The sequence below is a fragment of the Globicephala melas genome, chromosome 15, assembly GCF_963455315.2.
Source record: "Globicephala melas chromosome 15, mGloMel1.2, whole genome shotgun sequence".
In the NCBI taxonomy this organism is placed as follows: domain Eukaryota; kingdom Metazoa; phylum Chordata; class Mammalia; order Artiodactyla; family Delphinidae; genus Globicephala; species Globicephala melas.
In genome coordinates, this window is record NC_083328.1 from 25,984,208 (window position 1) to 26,000,974 (window position 16,767).

A 16,767-nucleotide genomic window follows, 5' to 3' on the forward strand; every position below is an offset into this window, starting at 1 on the left:
TTTATTCTTTTTGTTGCAATGGTAAGTGGGAGTGTTTCCTTAATTTCTCTTTCTGATCTTTCGTTGTTAGTGTATAGGTTAGTGTATAGTGCATAGATTTCTGTGCATTAATTTTGTATCCTGCAACTTTACCAGATTCATTGATTAGCTCTAGTAGTTTTCTGGTAGTATTTTTAGGATTATCTATATATAGTATCATGTCATCTGCAAACAGTGACAGTTTTATTTCGTCTTTTCCAATTTGTATTCCTTTTATTTCTTTTTCTTCTCTGATTGCCATGGCTAGGACTTCCAAAACTATGTTGAATAGTAGTGGCGAGAGTGGACATCCTTGTCTTGTTTCTGATCTTAGAGGAAATGCTTTCAGTTTATCACCATTGAGAATGATGTTTGCTGTAGGTTTGTCATATATGGCCTTTATTGTGTTCGGGTAGGTTCCCTCTATCCCCACTTTCTGGAGAGTTTTTTTGGTCATAAATGGGTGTTGAATTTTGTCAAAAGCTTTTTCTGCCTCTATTGAGATGATCATATGGTTTTTATTCTTCAGTTTGTTAATATGGTGTATCACATTGTTTGATTGGCGTATATCGAAGAATCCTTGCATCCCTAGGAAAAATCCCACTTGATCATGGTGTATGACCCTTTTAATGTGTTGTTGGATTCTGTTTGCTAGTATTTTGTTGAGGATTTTTGCATCTATATTCATCAATGATATTGGTCTGTAATTTTCTTTTTTTGTAGTATTTTTGTCTGGTTTTGGTATCAGGGTGATGGTGGCCTCATAGAATGAGTTTGGGAGTGTCCCTTCCTCTGCAGTTTTTGGAAGAGTTTGAGAAGGATGGGTGTTAGCTCTTCTCTAAATGTTTGATAGAATTCACCTGTGAAGCCACCTGGTCCTGGACTTTTGTTTGTTGGAAGATTTTTTAATCACAGTTTCAATTTCATTACTTGTGATTGGACTGTTCATATTTTCTATTTCTTCCTTGTTCACTCTTGGAAGGTTATACGTTCCTAAGAATTTGTCCATTTCTTCCAGGTTGTCCATTTTGTTAGCATAGGGCTGCTTGTAGTAGTCTCTTACAATGCTTTGTATTTCTGTGGTGTCTGTTGTAACTTCTCCTTTTTCATTTCTAATTTTATTGATTTGAGTTCTCTATCTCTTTTTCTTGATGAGTCTGGCTAAAGGTTTATGAATTTTGTTTATCTTCTCAAAGAACCAGGTTTTAGTTTTATTGATCTTTGCAATTGTTTTCTTTGTTTCTATTTCATTTATTTCTGCTCTGATCTTTACGATTTCTTTCCTTCTGCTAACTTTGGGTTTTGTTTGTTCTTCTTTCTCTAGTTCCTTTAGGTGTAAGGTTAGATTGTTTATTTGAGATTTTTCTTGTTTCTTGAGGTAGGATTGTATTGCTATAAACTTCCCTCTTAAAACTGCTTTTGCTGCATCCCATAGGTTTTGGATCATCATGTTTTCGTTGTCATTTGTCTCTAGGTATTTTTTGATTTCTCTTTGATTTCTTCAGTGATATCTTGGTTATTTAGTAATGTATTGTTTATTGTTTAGCTTCCATGTGTTTATGTTTTTTATGGTTTTTTCCCTGTAATTTATTTCTAATCTCATAGCGTTTTGGTCGGAAAAGATGCTTGATGTGATTTCAGTTTTCTTAAATTTATGAAGGCTTGATTTTTGACCCAAGATGTGATCTATCCTGGAGAATGTTCCGTGTGTACTTGAGAAGAAAGTGTAATCACTGTTTTCGGATGGAATGTCCTGTAAATATCAATTAAATCTATCTGGTCTGTTGTGTCATTTAAAGCTTATGTTTCCTTATTAATTTTCTGTGTGGATGATCTATCCATTGGTGTAAGTGACGTGTTAAAGTCCCCGACTATTACTGTGTTACTGTCGATTTCCTCTTTTATAGCTGTTATCAGTTGTCTTATGTATTGAGGTGCTCCTATGTTGGGATATATAAATATATATATATATATAATATTTATATATATTTATATATATTTATATAAATAAATAAATATATATATTTATTTATTTAAATAATAAATATATTTATTATATATTTATAAATATTATAAATATATATAAATATTTTATATAATATATAATATATATTAAATAAATATATATAAATATTATATATTTATATATATTTATAAATAAATAAATATATATATATTATATATATAAATATATATAAATATATATTTATAATTGTTATATCTTCTTCTTGGATTGATCCCTTGATCGTTATGTAGTGTCCTTCCTTGTCTCTTGTAACATTCTTTATTTTAAAGTCTGTTTTATCTGATGTGAGTATTGCTACTCCAGCTTTCTTTTGTTTTCCATTTGCATGGAGTATCTTTTTCTATTCCCTCACTTTCAGTCTGTATGTGTCCCTAGGTCTGAAGTGGGTCTCTTGTAGACAACATATATATGAGTCTTGTTTTTGTATCCATTCAGTGAGCCTGTGTCTTTTCGTTGGAGCATTTAATCCATTCCCATTTAAGGTAATTATCAATATGTATTTTCCTATTACCATTTTCTTAATTGTTTTGGGTTTGTTTTTGTAGGTCCTTTTCTTCTCTTGTGTTTCCCACTTAGAGAAGTTCCTTTAGCATTTGTTGTAAAGCTGGTTTGGTGGTGCTGAATTCTCTTAGCTTTTGCTTGTCTGTAAAGCAGTTGATTTCTCCGTTGAATCTGAATGAGATCCTTGCCAGGTAAACTAATCTTGGTTGTAGGTTCTTCCCTTTCATCACTTTAAATATATCATGCCACTCCCTTCTGGCTTGTAGTTTCTGCTGAGAAATCAGCTGTTAACCTTATGGGAGTTCCTTTGCATGTTATTTGTCGTTTTTCCCTTGTTGCTTTTAATAATTTTTCTTTGTCTTTAATTTTTGTCAGTTTGATTACTATGTGTCTCGGCATGTTTCTCCTTAGGTTTATCCTGCCTGGGACTCTTTGTGCTTCCTGGACTTGGGCAGCTCTTTCCTTTCCCATGTTAGGGAAGTTTTCCACTATAATCTCTTCAAATATTTTTTTTGAGTCCTTTCTTTCTCTCTTCTCTTTCTGAGACCCCTATAATGCAAATGTTGGTGTGTTTAATGTTGTCCCAGAGGTCTCTTAGGCTGTCTTCATTTCTTTTCATCCTTTTTTCTTTACTCTGTTCCATAGCATTGAATTCCACCATTCTGTCTTCCAGGTCACTTATCCATTCTTCTGCCTATTATTCTGCTGTTGATTCCTTCTAGTGTATTTTTCATTTCAGTTATTGTATTGTTCATCTCTGTTTGTTGTTCTTTAATTCTTCTAGGTCTTTGTTAAACATTTCTTGCATCCTCTCCATCTTTGCCTCCATTCTTTTTCCGAGGTCCTGGATCATCTTCACTATCATTATTCTGAATTCTTTTTCTGGAAGGTTGCCTATCTCCACTTCATTTAGTTGTTTTTCTGCAGTTTTATCTTGTTCCTTCATCTGGTACATAGTCCTCTGCCTTTTCATTTTGTCTGTCTTTCTGTGAATGTGGTTTTCTTTCCACAGGCTGCAGGATTGTGGGTCTTCTTGCTTCTGCTCTCTCCCCTAAAAATATGGACTCTTAGAGCCTTCGCCTCTTCTCTGACATAGGAGCCTACATCACATGTGAAGGCAGCCACTCCACCATCCTGAGTTCCTTAGATGTGGCATGTTCGGATCCTATCTTTATTTTTTTTAATTAATTTTTATTAGAGTATAGTTGCTTTACAATGTTGTATTAGTTTCCGCTATACAGCAAAGTGATTCAGTTACACATATACATATATCCCCTCTTTTTTAGATTTCCTTCCCATTTAGGTCACCACAGAGCACTGAGTAAAGTTCCCTGTGCTATACAGTAGGTTCTCATTAGTTATGTATTTTATACATAGTAGTGTATATATGTCAATCCCAATCTCCCAGTTCATCCACCACCCCCCCACCCCTGCACTTCATGCTTGATGGAAATGCTTTCGTTTAAATCTCTGAAGTAGGCATGATGGTCCATTTTACAATTAAGAAAACTGACGCCTGAGAAAAGGCAGTGTCTTCTGCAAGTGGTGTTGAGAAAACTGGAAAGCTGCATGTAAATCAGTGAAGTTAGAAGACTCCCTCACGTCACACACAAAAATAAATTCAAAATAGCTTAAAGACTTAAATATAAGACATGACACCATAAAATTCCTAGAAGAGAACATAGGCAAAACATTCTCTGGCATAAATCGTAGCAATGTTTTCTTAGGTCAGTCTCCCAAGGCAGTAGAAATAAAAAGAAAAATAAACAAATGGGATCTAATCAAACTTACAAGCTTTTGTACAGCAAAGGAAACTATAAAGAAAATGAAAAGACAACCTCCAGAATGGGAGAAAATATTTGCAAATGATGCGTCCAGCAAGGGCTTAATTTCCCAAATATACAAACAGCTCATGCAACTCAACAACAACAACAAAAAACAATACAATCAACAAATGGGCAGAAGTCCTAAGTAGACGTTTCTCCAAAGAAGACATGCAGATGGCCAACAGGCACATGAAAAGATGCTCAATATCACTAATTATTAGAGAAATGCAAATCAAAACTACAATGAGGTATCACCTCACACTGGTCAGAATAGCCATCATTAAAAATCTACAAATAACAAATGCTGGAGAGGGTGTGGAGAAAAGGGAACCCTCCTATACTGTTGGTGGGAATGTAAATTGGTACAGCCACTATGTAAAACCATATGGAGGTTCCTTAAAAAACTAAAAATAGAGTTGCCATATGATCCAGCAATCCCTCTCCTGGGCATATATCTGGAGAAAACTCTAATTCGAAAAGATATGTGCACCCCAGTGTTCATAGCAGCACTGTTTACAGTAGCCAAGACATGGAAGTACCCTAAATGTCCATCAACAGATGAATGGAAAGAAGATGTGGTACATGTATACAATGGAATACTACTAAGTCATAAAAAAAGAACGAAATAATGCCATTTGCAGCAACATGGATGGACCTAGAGATTATCATACTAAGTGAAGTAAGTCAGAAAGAGAAAGACAAATACCATGTGATATCACTTACATGTGGAATCTAAAATATGATACAAATGAACTTATTTGCAAAACAGAAACAGACTCACAGACATAGAAAAAAAATTTATGGTTACCAAAGGGGAAAGGGTGTGGAGGAGGGATAAATTAGGAGTTTGGGATTATCAAATCCAAACTACTATATGTAAAATAGGTAAACAAGGTCATATTGTGTATCACAGGGAACTATATTCAATATCCTGTAATAAACCATAGTGGAAGAGAATATGAAAAAGAATATATATATAAATGAATCACGTTGCTGCACACCAGAAATTAACACGACATTGTAAATCAACTATACTTCGATAAAAAAAAATTAATGAAAGAAAGAAAAGGAGTGAGGAAACAGCGGAGGCCTGAAGGTTATGTGACTTGCCCAATATCACAGAGCCCTTAAGTCAGGCCTGCAATAAAGTGAGTACCTTTAAGCACAGTTACGTGATGAGGGGGATGCCTGCAAGCCAAAATTACTCCTCTCCTTTATCTTGCTTCCTGATAGTCACCCCTGTTAGTGGAACCAACAGTCAAATCAAAGGATGGGAGTGGAAGCCTGGAACTTGATTCACACTCAAGCCAAGAATCCATTGTGTTTCAGTTAATTCCTCTTTTTACATGTGGCTCGATCTGCCTGCAGGGCGTTTTCTGAATCTCATTGATATGAATGAAATCAAAGAAGCAGCAAAAATGTCACAGATGCCTTTTATACATTATGCTAAAGCTTAACTTTAACTGAAAACTTAAACTCTTGTTTGAAGTCTGGGTCGTGTATTTTAACTGTCTCTTGAATCTGTGAGTCTCCCTTTCCCTCATTTAAGTATTAGAGAAGTTTTTAATCTGTAACATACTTAGTCTTCATCTTTGATAACTTGTTACCACTGCCGCATTGTACCTGCTTCACAAATCTTAAATATTAAATGTTAGCATGACTTTCAGAGCTCACCCCAAGCATGTTGCAGGGCAGGGCACTTTTCCCCTCTTGTATAGCTTTCCTTCACATCATTCTCTTTAATTTTTTCACTTATCTGTTACTTCTCAGGGACAGGATTTTCGGTTTTTTCCCTTCTATCTCAGCACAGTCTCAAAGGTATTAAAATACCTAATAATAGATTGCATCAGTAGATTAGCTCCTTTTATAACTTTCATCGTTTTAAGTGAAAACTTTCTATGAGTTATTTGGGGTTTTGAATTTATAATACCATCATTAAAATAGTTTTTTTTTCCTCCCATTGACAGTAAAGCTGTCACTGCCACAAGATTTGAGCTAAAAAAAAAAAAAAGATAGATTTTTGTACTTCTTTGTCAATCCAGCTAAAAAAAGAGAAGCATCTTGACAACTTTTAATTGAATCAGAGAACTTGAGATCATTGAGTTTTCTTCTGGAGCACCATTCACTAAGACCTTCTGACGCAAGGCTGGAAGTTTCCTGGATCCTCTTTAGCTGGTTTGTTTTAAGCATGTAGTCCTAATAGTATCAGCTGGATGTAGGTCAAGATATCGGGTGCTGGACTTGGTAAGTCATATGATTTTGATCGCTCATTTACTTTAAGGAGGTCCTAAAATGAGCGACAGTACAAAGTTCGGACTCTAAAGGGTCTGTATGAATCTCCCAAAGGTTCAGAGAATCCCAGGAGCAGAGATGGCCTGGATTGATGTCGGCCGGAACTGGATTAGAGTGTCTGGTACAGTGTGGCTCCGTCTCTCCTGCACAGATGGGTTCTAAGGCATCTAGCCTGAGCGTTCCTACTGGGGATGTTATCTTGACAGGTGCTCAGATGATTCACTAGGGTGCGTTGGGTGCCCAGCACGCTGCTAGTGAAGGCATGAGAAACATAAAAGACAGCATTCCACCTGTAGGAAATGTTCTGTTTTCCGAGGGGAAAGTAGCAAAAAGTACGGCCATAGAATATCATGTACCGTAGCAATCCCGGGACACTGATGCTCGATAAATCCCACACAAAACAGTGTCATTTTTCTTAGTTACACAATTTAGTATCAAAGATACACTAAGAGTTAAGTACTGGACACCTTACAAGATAACAAAATGACTTAAGTTATAGAAGAAATGACCATTTATTGAGTTGATATTATATACCGGACATTGTGCTAGGAACGTCCTTTATGGTCTAGTCGTTATAAAAACCAAGTAAGGTGTAGATATCATTATATCTAATTTATAGAGAGGAAACCAAGGCTCACAGAATCACAAATATGCAAAGTCAAATACAGCTGTTATTGGGGGTGGCGGGGAGGGCTGTCTGATCCAGAGCAAAGGCCTTGTACCACTCTGGAAAATGTGAAGTTTATCCAAACTTTAGAGGAAACAAAGGATTCTTTGCAAAGGTGAATATTTCTGGCATCTGTTCTAGATCAGAAACAACTACCAACCTGGATTTTCTTGTGATGAAGTCGTGCAGTAAAAGTCCGAGACATTATTCTCTTTTGGAGCTTTTTATGTACATGTTATGTACTTAGTAAATATTTCTCGTAACTGTAGTTGTTTCTATCCTATTTTCAGGAAGCAAATGTATAATATAAATCCCCTCCCTTTATATTTATTGCAGTTAGTGTAGATTGGTAATGCTGTCTGCTTTCCACTGGGCATTCAAGGTATATTCTTCATTGGTATATAAAGGAAACAGCTCTGTGTGCCATTTATGCTGGAGTAAACTGTCCAAGAAATGTTCCCCAGACAGTAATGGATGGGTGTCCACAGCACACTTGCTCTTGCTGAGTAAGTGAATTGTGTTCCAGTGGCCTGATGCTGATGAGACTGGCCAGTCTCAAAATAAAGATGGACTGTCCACTAGCCAGAGGCTCCGGCAGTGCCTGTTAGACAGTGTTCACGGAACAGGGCCGAGCTGTGGACTGTTCCTGGTGACTTTTTGTCACATGATAGAGTTGTTCCAAGTTTCCTTTCCACTTTACATTTAAAATCCAACACAGGGCTTCCCTGGTGGCACAGTGGTTAAGAATCCACCTGCCGGAGGGAGACGCAACAGGGAAGACATATGGGAACATATGTTTATGTATGACTGATTCACTTTGTTATAAAGCAGAAACTAACACACCATTGTAAAGCAATTATACCCCAATAAAGATGTTAAAAAAAAAAATAAAATAAAACAGAAGAGATGTTCCAACAAGATGTAGTGAAAAAAAATGACGTCTAGAACAGACTGTGAAATAAACATTTTAAGGAATAATTAAAAAAAAAAAAAAAAAGAATCCACCTGCCAATGCAGGGGACACGCGTTCGAGCCCTGGTCTGGGAAGATCCCACATGCGGTGGAGTAACTAAGCCCATGTGCCACAACTGCTGAGCCCACGCTCTAGAGCCTGCAAGCCACAACTACTGAGCCCGCGTACCACAACCACTGAAGCCCACGTGCCTGGAGCCCGTGCTCAACAAGAGAAGCCACCGCAATGAGAAGCCCGTGCACCGCAATGAAGAGTAGCCCCCGCTCGCCGCAATGAGAGAAAAGCCTGCAACGAAGACCCAACGCAGCCAAAAATAAAATAAATTTATTAAAAAAAGAAAAACCCAACACATTAGAGCTTTACATGGTTTCCAGGAGCCGCAGGTTTTATTGTAGTCTTGACTAATCTGCTGAACCTTTCCAGCTTAAACCCCTAGGGTTACAGTATAAAAGTAGGGAGTCTACCTAGAACAGCGGTCTCCTTGTGCTGTTGGAGGTCTCCTGAAGTGAGGAACATGATCTGCAGTTGGTGCTATCGGTCACCTGAGCGGCCAGGCTAGGGATGTCCAGCGACCTCCCAAAGAACTTTTTAATTCCTCAATTAAAATGCAGATTTCAGCCTAACTGAGGAGTGTGCTGCCCTGTGGGGCGGCACACTCCCTGCGCCTCCCTCTTCCTCCAGGCATATCTCGGGGGCTCCCCACACACCATCCAGGGGAGCCCTGCTTTCTTGGTGTGGATACCACCCCACGACCAGGCCCTTTGGAGCACTTCCTACTTAAAAACTCCTGTATGGCACCCCAGAGGATCTTGCCCTATACAGAATTCCACTCTGTAGGAAACGGTAGGACGGCAGATTTCCAGTGTGCTGTGTAGTTTTTCAGATTCACGTGAGGGAAGAGGTGTCTTAGCTCAGAGTTTCTCCCTTTCAACTCTAGTTAGATGAAAGGTAAATCAGCAGAAACAATCACCCTTTGTGTTTACCACTTTTTAGTTTCTTTTGTTGTTTCTGTTAACAAAAATAATGTGCTCACTATGAAAATCACGTAAAATGAAGGAAGCTAGAAAGAACATTAAACCCTAGTTACTTGACACTCTGTTAACAAGTTTTTTACTCTGCCTATCTTTTTTTTTTTTTTTTTTTTTTAATTTGCGTTACGCGGGCCTCTCACTGTTGTGGCCTCTCCCGTTGCGGAGCACAGGCTCTGGACGCGCAGGCTCAGCGGCCATGGCTCACGGGCCTAGCCGCTCCGCGGCATGTGGGATCCTCCCGGATTGGGGTACGAACCCGTGTCCCCTGCATCAGCAGGCGGACTCTCAACCACTGCACCACCAGGGAAGCCCCTGCCTATCGTTTTTATACATAGTTGGAATCATACTCTATGTCGTTTAGTAACTTGTTTTCCCCCCATTTAAAAAAAAAACTCTTGGTCAAATAATTTTAATTATCAGCATAATATTTCATATTAAAATCTGTTGGATTTTTTTAAAACAACATTCCTCATACCTTTTGCAGGGTCAGCTTTATTAAGATACAATTTACATACAATATGTCATTACTTTTAGGTGTACAAGTTGATGAATTTTGACAAATATGTACAGTCAAATAACCATCACTGTGCTCAAGAAATAGAACAGTTATTCCAGAAGATTCCCTCGTGCCCCTTTGCAATCAGCCCCTTCCCATCCATAGATCCCAGCAGCTGCTGATCTGCTTTCTATTCCTGTAATTTTGCGTTTTTCAGAAGGTCATTTAAATGGAATCATTCAATAAGTAACCCCTTGAGTCTTGCACTTAGCTTAACACATTTGACGTTTGTCTGTGTTCTTGCTCATGTCACTGGCTCATTCCTTCTTTCTGCTGAGTAGCAGTCCATTTTATGGACATATCACTGTTTATTTATCCATTTTGCCTGTTGACATTTAGGTTGTTAGCAGCTAATAATCTAGCAGATATAAACATTTGTGTATAAGTTTTTGTGCGAACTAAGTGTTCATTTCTTTGGGAAAATACCTAAGGCTGGAATTACTGGGTCGTGTGGTAAGTGTATGTTTAATTTTATAAGAACCTGGCACACTGTTTTCCAAAGTGGCTGCAGCATTTTGCATTCCCACCAGCCGGGCATGAGAGCTTAGTGGCTCTGTACCTTCACCAGTGTTGGTATTGTCCTTTTTGCCATTCTAGTGGTGTGTACTGGTATCTCATTATGGCTTTGGTTTGAATTTCCCTAATGACTAATGATGTTAAGTATCTTTTTATTTGATTATTTGTCCATTTAAATCTCTTTAATGAAATGTTTGTTCAAATCTTTTGCTCATTTTTTCATTGGGCTGTTTGTTTTCTCCTTATTCAGTTTTAAGAGTTCTTATGTATTCTTACGTATTCAGGATACAAGTCCTTATGGGTGTTCTACAAATTCTTCCAGACTGTGCTTTTCTTTTCATTCTCTTAACAGTATCTTTCAATAGTAGAAGTTTTAAATTTTAACGAAATCCAATTTATCAATTTTTTTCCCTTGGATTATGCCTTTGTTGTCGTATCTAAGAAATCTTTGCCTTACTCGATTGCAGAGATCTTCTCGTGTTTTCTTCTAGAAGTTTTCCAGTTTTAGGTTTTACATGCAGACATACAATCCATTTAGAGTTAATCTTTGTATGTGATGCAAGGTATGGCCCATCGTAGCAGGAGGCAGATGTCCTGAAGTATCTATTTAAAAAGAAAAATTGTTCCTGAATAATTCTTTGCACTCTAGTAACTAAACAGGGCTGTGAAAGTGAGTTCCCCAGAAAACCGACCGTAGCTCTTTGTCCGTTAGCTTTGAGACAGATCCTTCAACGGTCTACAGCTCTCCCTTTCTGGAAGGTGCTAGAACAAACACCAGCAGTGGCGTCCAGCTCCCCTCTGGTCTGGGTCTCCTTTACATGGTTTGTAAAGTTCTGTTTCCTCCGTACACATCATTCTTGCTCAGCAGCTGCGCATTTTAGGCAGCTCTCTGACTGCAGGCTGTTGGCTTCCTGGGCAGCCACCACGTTCAGTGTTGGGCCACCTTATCCCTAAGGGAAGGGGCCTAACGTGCATTAAAAACTTGCTCTGGGGCTTCCCTGGTGGCGCAGTGGTTGAGAGTCCGCCTGCCGATGCAGGGGACACGGGTTCGTGCCCCTGTCCGGGAAGATCCCACATGCCGCGGAGCGGCTGGGCCCGTGAGCCATGGCTGCTGAGCCTGCGCGTCTGGAGCCTGTGCTCCGCAACTGGAGAGGTCACAACAGTGAGAGGCCCACGTACTGCAAAGAAAAAAAAAAAGAAAAAAAAAAACTTGCTCTGTGCCAGGAACCTGGCTGAATCTCAGAAGTCCTGGGTGGCATAAAGTAGCATCGAGTCCATCTTATAGATGAGGCACTGAGAGTTGCTTGGAGTCTTACAGCTAGTGAGATGGTCAGGCCAGACTTGCCTCACTTCACAGCTTTTGCTTATTCTGTTATTTCTCACTAGCTCTTCACAGAGTCGCTCCTGTGCGTTTGATGGCGTACCACCAGACTCACGTATACTCCCATCCAGCTAACAACGGGTGCGATTATAAATATGACAACGCTGTTGCTTTTAGCCATTTATCTTTTTTCCTCTCAGCTAGTTTTAATTTATTTCAGCTCCCCACATTTGGCGTTGTGGCTTTTACCTTTAGAATGGCAGATTGGCTGCTGTAATATTTCTTTGATATGTGAATTGTAAAAATGCCCTTATTGATGTTTATTTTCCTCCCTACAATTAGGTGTTGTGTGAATGTGTGGTGGAGGAGGGGTCAGGCTGGTTTCAGTCTTATCATGGGCCATCTGTAGTATTTAGTTGCTCTGGGGAGGGGAGTGTTTGTGTTTGTGTTTTGTTTCATTTTTCAATAACCTTTATTCCTTTTCTAACTGGATCATGGCAGTCTTTGTCACGTGGACCATCTCCTGCCCATCTTCACTTCTCAGGAGCAGTCCCAAGAGATGCACGTGCAACACAGCCACGAGACTTGGGGCAGAACACTTCAAATGACCCCTCGCCTGCTCTTCTTATCCTGTCTGTCTGGACTTTATCTCAATAAATGAGCAGAAGTGGGAATTCTCACTCTAGTGGAATTCCCTGTGTTATTTCATGTGTTTGGACCTAGTTACCTTTAGGCATTCCTGTCACTGGCAGTAGCCACTGCCAGCCGAGCGAGTTCCCCTCTGTTTTTAGAAGTTACTCTCCACTTCAGGCATCATCACAGACCTCCCCCCTTTTGAACTCTTGGCATGTTAGCGGCTGGGGCTGGCTTTGCCCTTTTCCCTGCCAGCCCTGCTCTAAGGCTTAAATAATGCATGATACCACGGGTACGGGAATGCCCGGTCGTGCATTTTCCATCGTGAACACGCTGTTTCCTGACTTAATTCCCATTCACTCGGATCTGGACATTTGTGGTCCAGGCCCTGACCCAGTGCTGCTGCTGCTGTTGCAGAAAGTAGCTGAATGCAGAAGGGCTTCTAACTTCGGGGTGAAACTGTTTGTAACGGAAGAGACCCTTCAGTCCGAGAAGACTGTAGCCAGTGTTGCTGAAATTGGAAAAAGCTACAAGCTGCTTTTGCCCCTTTTGGGATCTCTGAACTCCCACTGGTCGGCTTCCCGCCACTGTCTAGCCGCCAGCCCCTGAGATTTCTCATCTGGGTGCCGGTCACCACGGCACAGAGGAACCCAGCCACCTTGGTGCTGCGGAAGGATCCAGACCCCATCCCAGCCACTCGCTAGATGTCTTGTATCTGTAAAATGGGGATATTGGTACCCCTGAACTGGGCTTTTATGAAGATTAAATGAACTAAGTGCCCAGCATGCTGGCTAGCAAAGAATACAGAGTGTGTTCTCACTGAGAGGTACTGTCACTCCTGTAAAATCAAGAGAGGCACCCAAGCAGGGAGGCACTTCCTCGGCCCTGCCGTGATGTTTCTGCAGTGTGGCCTCTGTTTGCCGGGCACTGCTCTCCATAGGCAAGGCCCACCCATGGACTCTCTCCACTTGTGGCCGTGCCAACCACCCGGCCCTGGCCCTGGTCAAAGCTGTCTTTGCAGCTGGTCTTTTTGTTCTCCCCCCCGGGGTGGTCCTCTCCTTGTTCACCTTGTTTTGTCCTCTCCCACCAGGAAGCATCTCGGACAGCTCAGCCAAGCTCTTTGAGGTCCCTGACACGTGGTAACCAAGACCTGAGTGGAACAAACCGCTGGTGCTGTTGCTGAGAAGGAAAGAAGCAGCCGGCATTTTTAGAAGCCATACTGTGTTTAACTGAATCCAATGTGGTACAGGAGGGGTTTGAAACCAAGTGTGTGTCTCCTGAAAAATCCCAGTTTTTATCGTCAAGGCTGTGTTCCTTCCTCTTTAGCATCACCTGTCTGCTGGCGCTCAGCATGTCGTTGGCTGTCATGTGTACGTGATTAACCAGGTCAGTACTTGTTGCTCATGTGAAACCCTTCCTGTCATGAATCTGTGTTTAAGAATCCACCTGATGGGGAAGGTTGGCCGTGAGATTTCACAGAAAGAGCCGACACTCTTAGGTGCTGTGATCCTGATTTGGGGTTGAACTCTTTCCTGCTTTGAGAGGTTCTCATCCACCATCTCATGCTCAGTCCTGGGGGCAGCCCCAGCGCGTGGGTATGTCTCCCAGTAGAGAATTCGGTTGTGTCTGCCTGCTTTCCACCATCACTGCCTGAAAATATGAGGCTCTCAAGCTTGTTTTCCCAGTAGGAAAATCTCTACCGCTGTCAACACCTGCCTTGACCTTTGGGGCATATTTATTTAGAGTTTTCCCCCTAAGATATGAGTTTCTCATGGTGGAGTGTACGAGTGAAAAGTTAATTTCTGTTTTCCCATGTAGCGCTGCTTTCAGTTTTCATTATCTTAGCCTGGTGTCTTCTCTGTTTGGTGGCATCTGGGGGTGAGGTGGCGTGTGTGCATGTGTGTGAAATCATGACAAATCGACACCCTGTACCAGCCCTTTCTCTGTTGAAACAGGTCACAACAGGGACAGAATCTCGTGGATCTGCTTCAGTAGATCTGCATCATATAGATCATTGTTAGATATTTAACATTTTTGTATCGTGGAAATAAAAATGAAAAATGTATTTCCAAAAGATGAAAATTAAAGAAATTTTCATAGGATTTTGGTTTTTTCCTTTCTCTTCTTTTATAAATGAATGACATACTTAATCTCTACATAGACTTATTTCTCTCTAAAGATCACCCTTGAAAAAGCCCTGTAAGTCACTAAGCCTGTTGCTTATGGTTTTCTCTCTTTTTTTTTTTAACCTCTAACCCTTTCACCTGCCTTGATGAGTCAGATGCCTGGTGCTGGAGTGGAGCCCGTGGTAAATGGTGTAGGAGGGGCTGTATCTTTTTCTGGTGGGAAGGATCTGAGTTGTTACAGCTCTGATGAGAATCCCAGGTGTCGTGGGAATTCAGATTTGTAAAACATTTTCCCCAATTAAGGGCCTCTTAACATCTTCCCTTCCCCCTCCCCCTTGTCCCCAAAGTTACAAACCCAGACTTGGCACGAGGAGCTCCCACCCCTGCTCAACGCGGTCGCCAGGCACAGCCCAGTGGGAAAGTGTGACAGGAGGGTAAAGACAAAGGAGGGGGTTAGAGGGCGCTGCTGGACTCTCCTGAGTCATTAAAGCCTACGGGTAGAAACAGGTAGTACCTGACACTTTTTTAAAAAAATTTTTTTAACATCTTTATTGGAGTATAATTGCTTTACAATTGTGTGTTAGCTTCTGCTTTATAACAAAGTGAATCAGTTATACATATGTTCCTGTATCTCTTCCCGCTTGCGTCTCCCTCCCTCCCACCCCTCTAGGTGGTCACAAAGCACCGAGCTGATCTCCCTGTGCTATGCGGCTGCTTCCCACTAGCTATCTATTTTATGTTTGGTAGTGTATATATGTCCATGCCACTCTCTCACTTTGTCACAGCTTACCCTTCCCACTCCCCATATCCTCAAGTCCATTCTCTAGTAGGTCTGTGTCTTTATTCCCGTCTTACCCCTAGGTTCTTCATGACCTTTTTTTTTCCCTTACATTCCATATATATATATATATATATATATATATATATATATATATATATATATAAATAATATGTTAGCATATGGTATTTGTTTTTCTCTTTCTGACTTACTTCACTCTGCATGACAGACTCTAGGTCCATCCACCTCACTACAAATAACTCAATTTCGTTTCCTTTTATGGTTGAGTAATATTCCATTGTATATATGTGCCACATCTTCTTTATCCATTCATCTGTTGATGGACACTTTGGTTGCTTCCATGTCCTGGCTATTGTAAATAGAGCTGCAGTGAATATTGTGGTACATGACTCTTTTTGAATTATGGTTTTCTCAGGGTATATACCCAGTAGTGGGATTGCTGGGTCGTATGGTAGTTCTATTTTTAGTTTTTTAAGGATCCTCCATACTGTTCTCCATAGTGGCTATATCAATTTACATTCCCACCAACAGTGCAAGAGTGTTCCCGTTTCTTCACACCCTCTCCAGCATTTATTGTTTCTAGATTTTTTGATGTTGGCCATTCCAACCGGTGTGAGATGATATCTCATTGTAGTTTTGATTTGCATTTCTCTAATGATTAATGATGTTGAGCATTCTTTCATGTGTTTGTTGGCAATCTGTATATCTTCTTTGGAGAAATGTCTATTTAGGTCTTCTGCCCATTGTTGGATTGGGTTGTTTGTTTTATTGTTATTGAGCTGCATGAGCTGCTTGTAAATTTTGGAGATTAATCCTTTGTCAGTTGCTTCATTTGCAAATATTTTCTCTCATTCTGAGGGTTGTCTTTTGGTCTTGTTTATGGTTTCCTTTGCTATGCAAAAGCTTTTAAGTTTCATTAGGTCCCATTTGTTTATTTTTGTTTTTATTTACATTTCTCTAGGAGGTGGGTCAAAAGGATCTTGCTGTGATTTATGTCATAGAGTGTTCTGCCTATGGAGCTGGAAGAATCAGGCTCCCTGACTTCAGACTATACTACAAAGCTACAGTAATCAAGACAGTATGGTACTGGCACAAAAACAGAAATACAGATCAATGGAACACTATAGAAAGCCCAGAGATAAACCCACGCACATATGGTCACCTTATCTTTGATAAAGGAGGCAAGAATATACAGTGGGGAAAAGACAGCCTCTTCAATAAGTGGTGCTGGTGAAACTGGACAGGTACATGTAAAAGTATGAAATTAGAACACTCCCTAACACCATACACAAAAATAAACTCAAAATGGATTAAAGACCTAAATGTAAGGCCAGAAACTATCAAACTCTTAGAGGAAAACATAGGCCTGGCACTTCTTTTAACGGAATGAACAAGAGGGAAAACAAGGGCGAGGCTGTGATTGGTGTACATAGGAAACATACATCTAGCCTAATGAGCATGCCTGGCATAGAAACGCAGAGT

General features: G+C 40.2%; 1 protein-coding gene across 2 annotated transcripts in view; it reads left to right on the forward strand.

The window, feature by feature from the left end:
- PARN (poly(A)-specific ribonuclease) overlaps positions 1-14,450 on the forward strand; it is a 169,155-nt gene extending 154,705 nt beyond the window's left edge. For both annotated transcript variants that reach the window (XM_060284171.2, XM_030884013.3), the window contains one exon: positions 13,451-14,450. In XM_060284171.2, the coding sequence (XP_060140154.1) occupies positions 13,451-13,503 (53 nt within the window). In that variant the 3' untranslated portion in view covers positions 13,504-14,450. The remainder of the gene's footprint in view (positions 1-13,450) is intronic.
- The last annotated feature ends 2,317 nt before the right edge of the window (positions 14,451-16,767 follow it).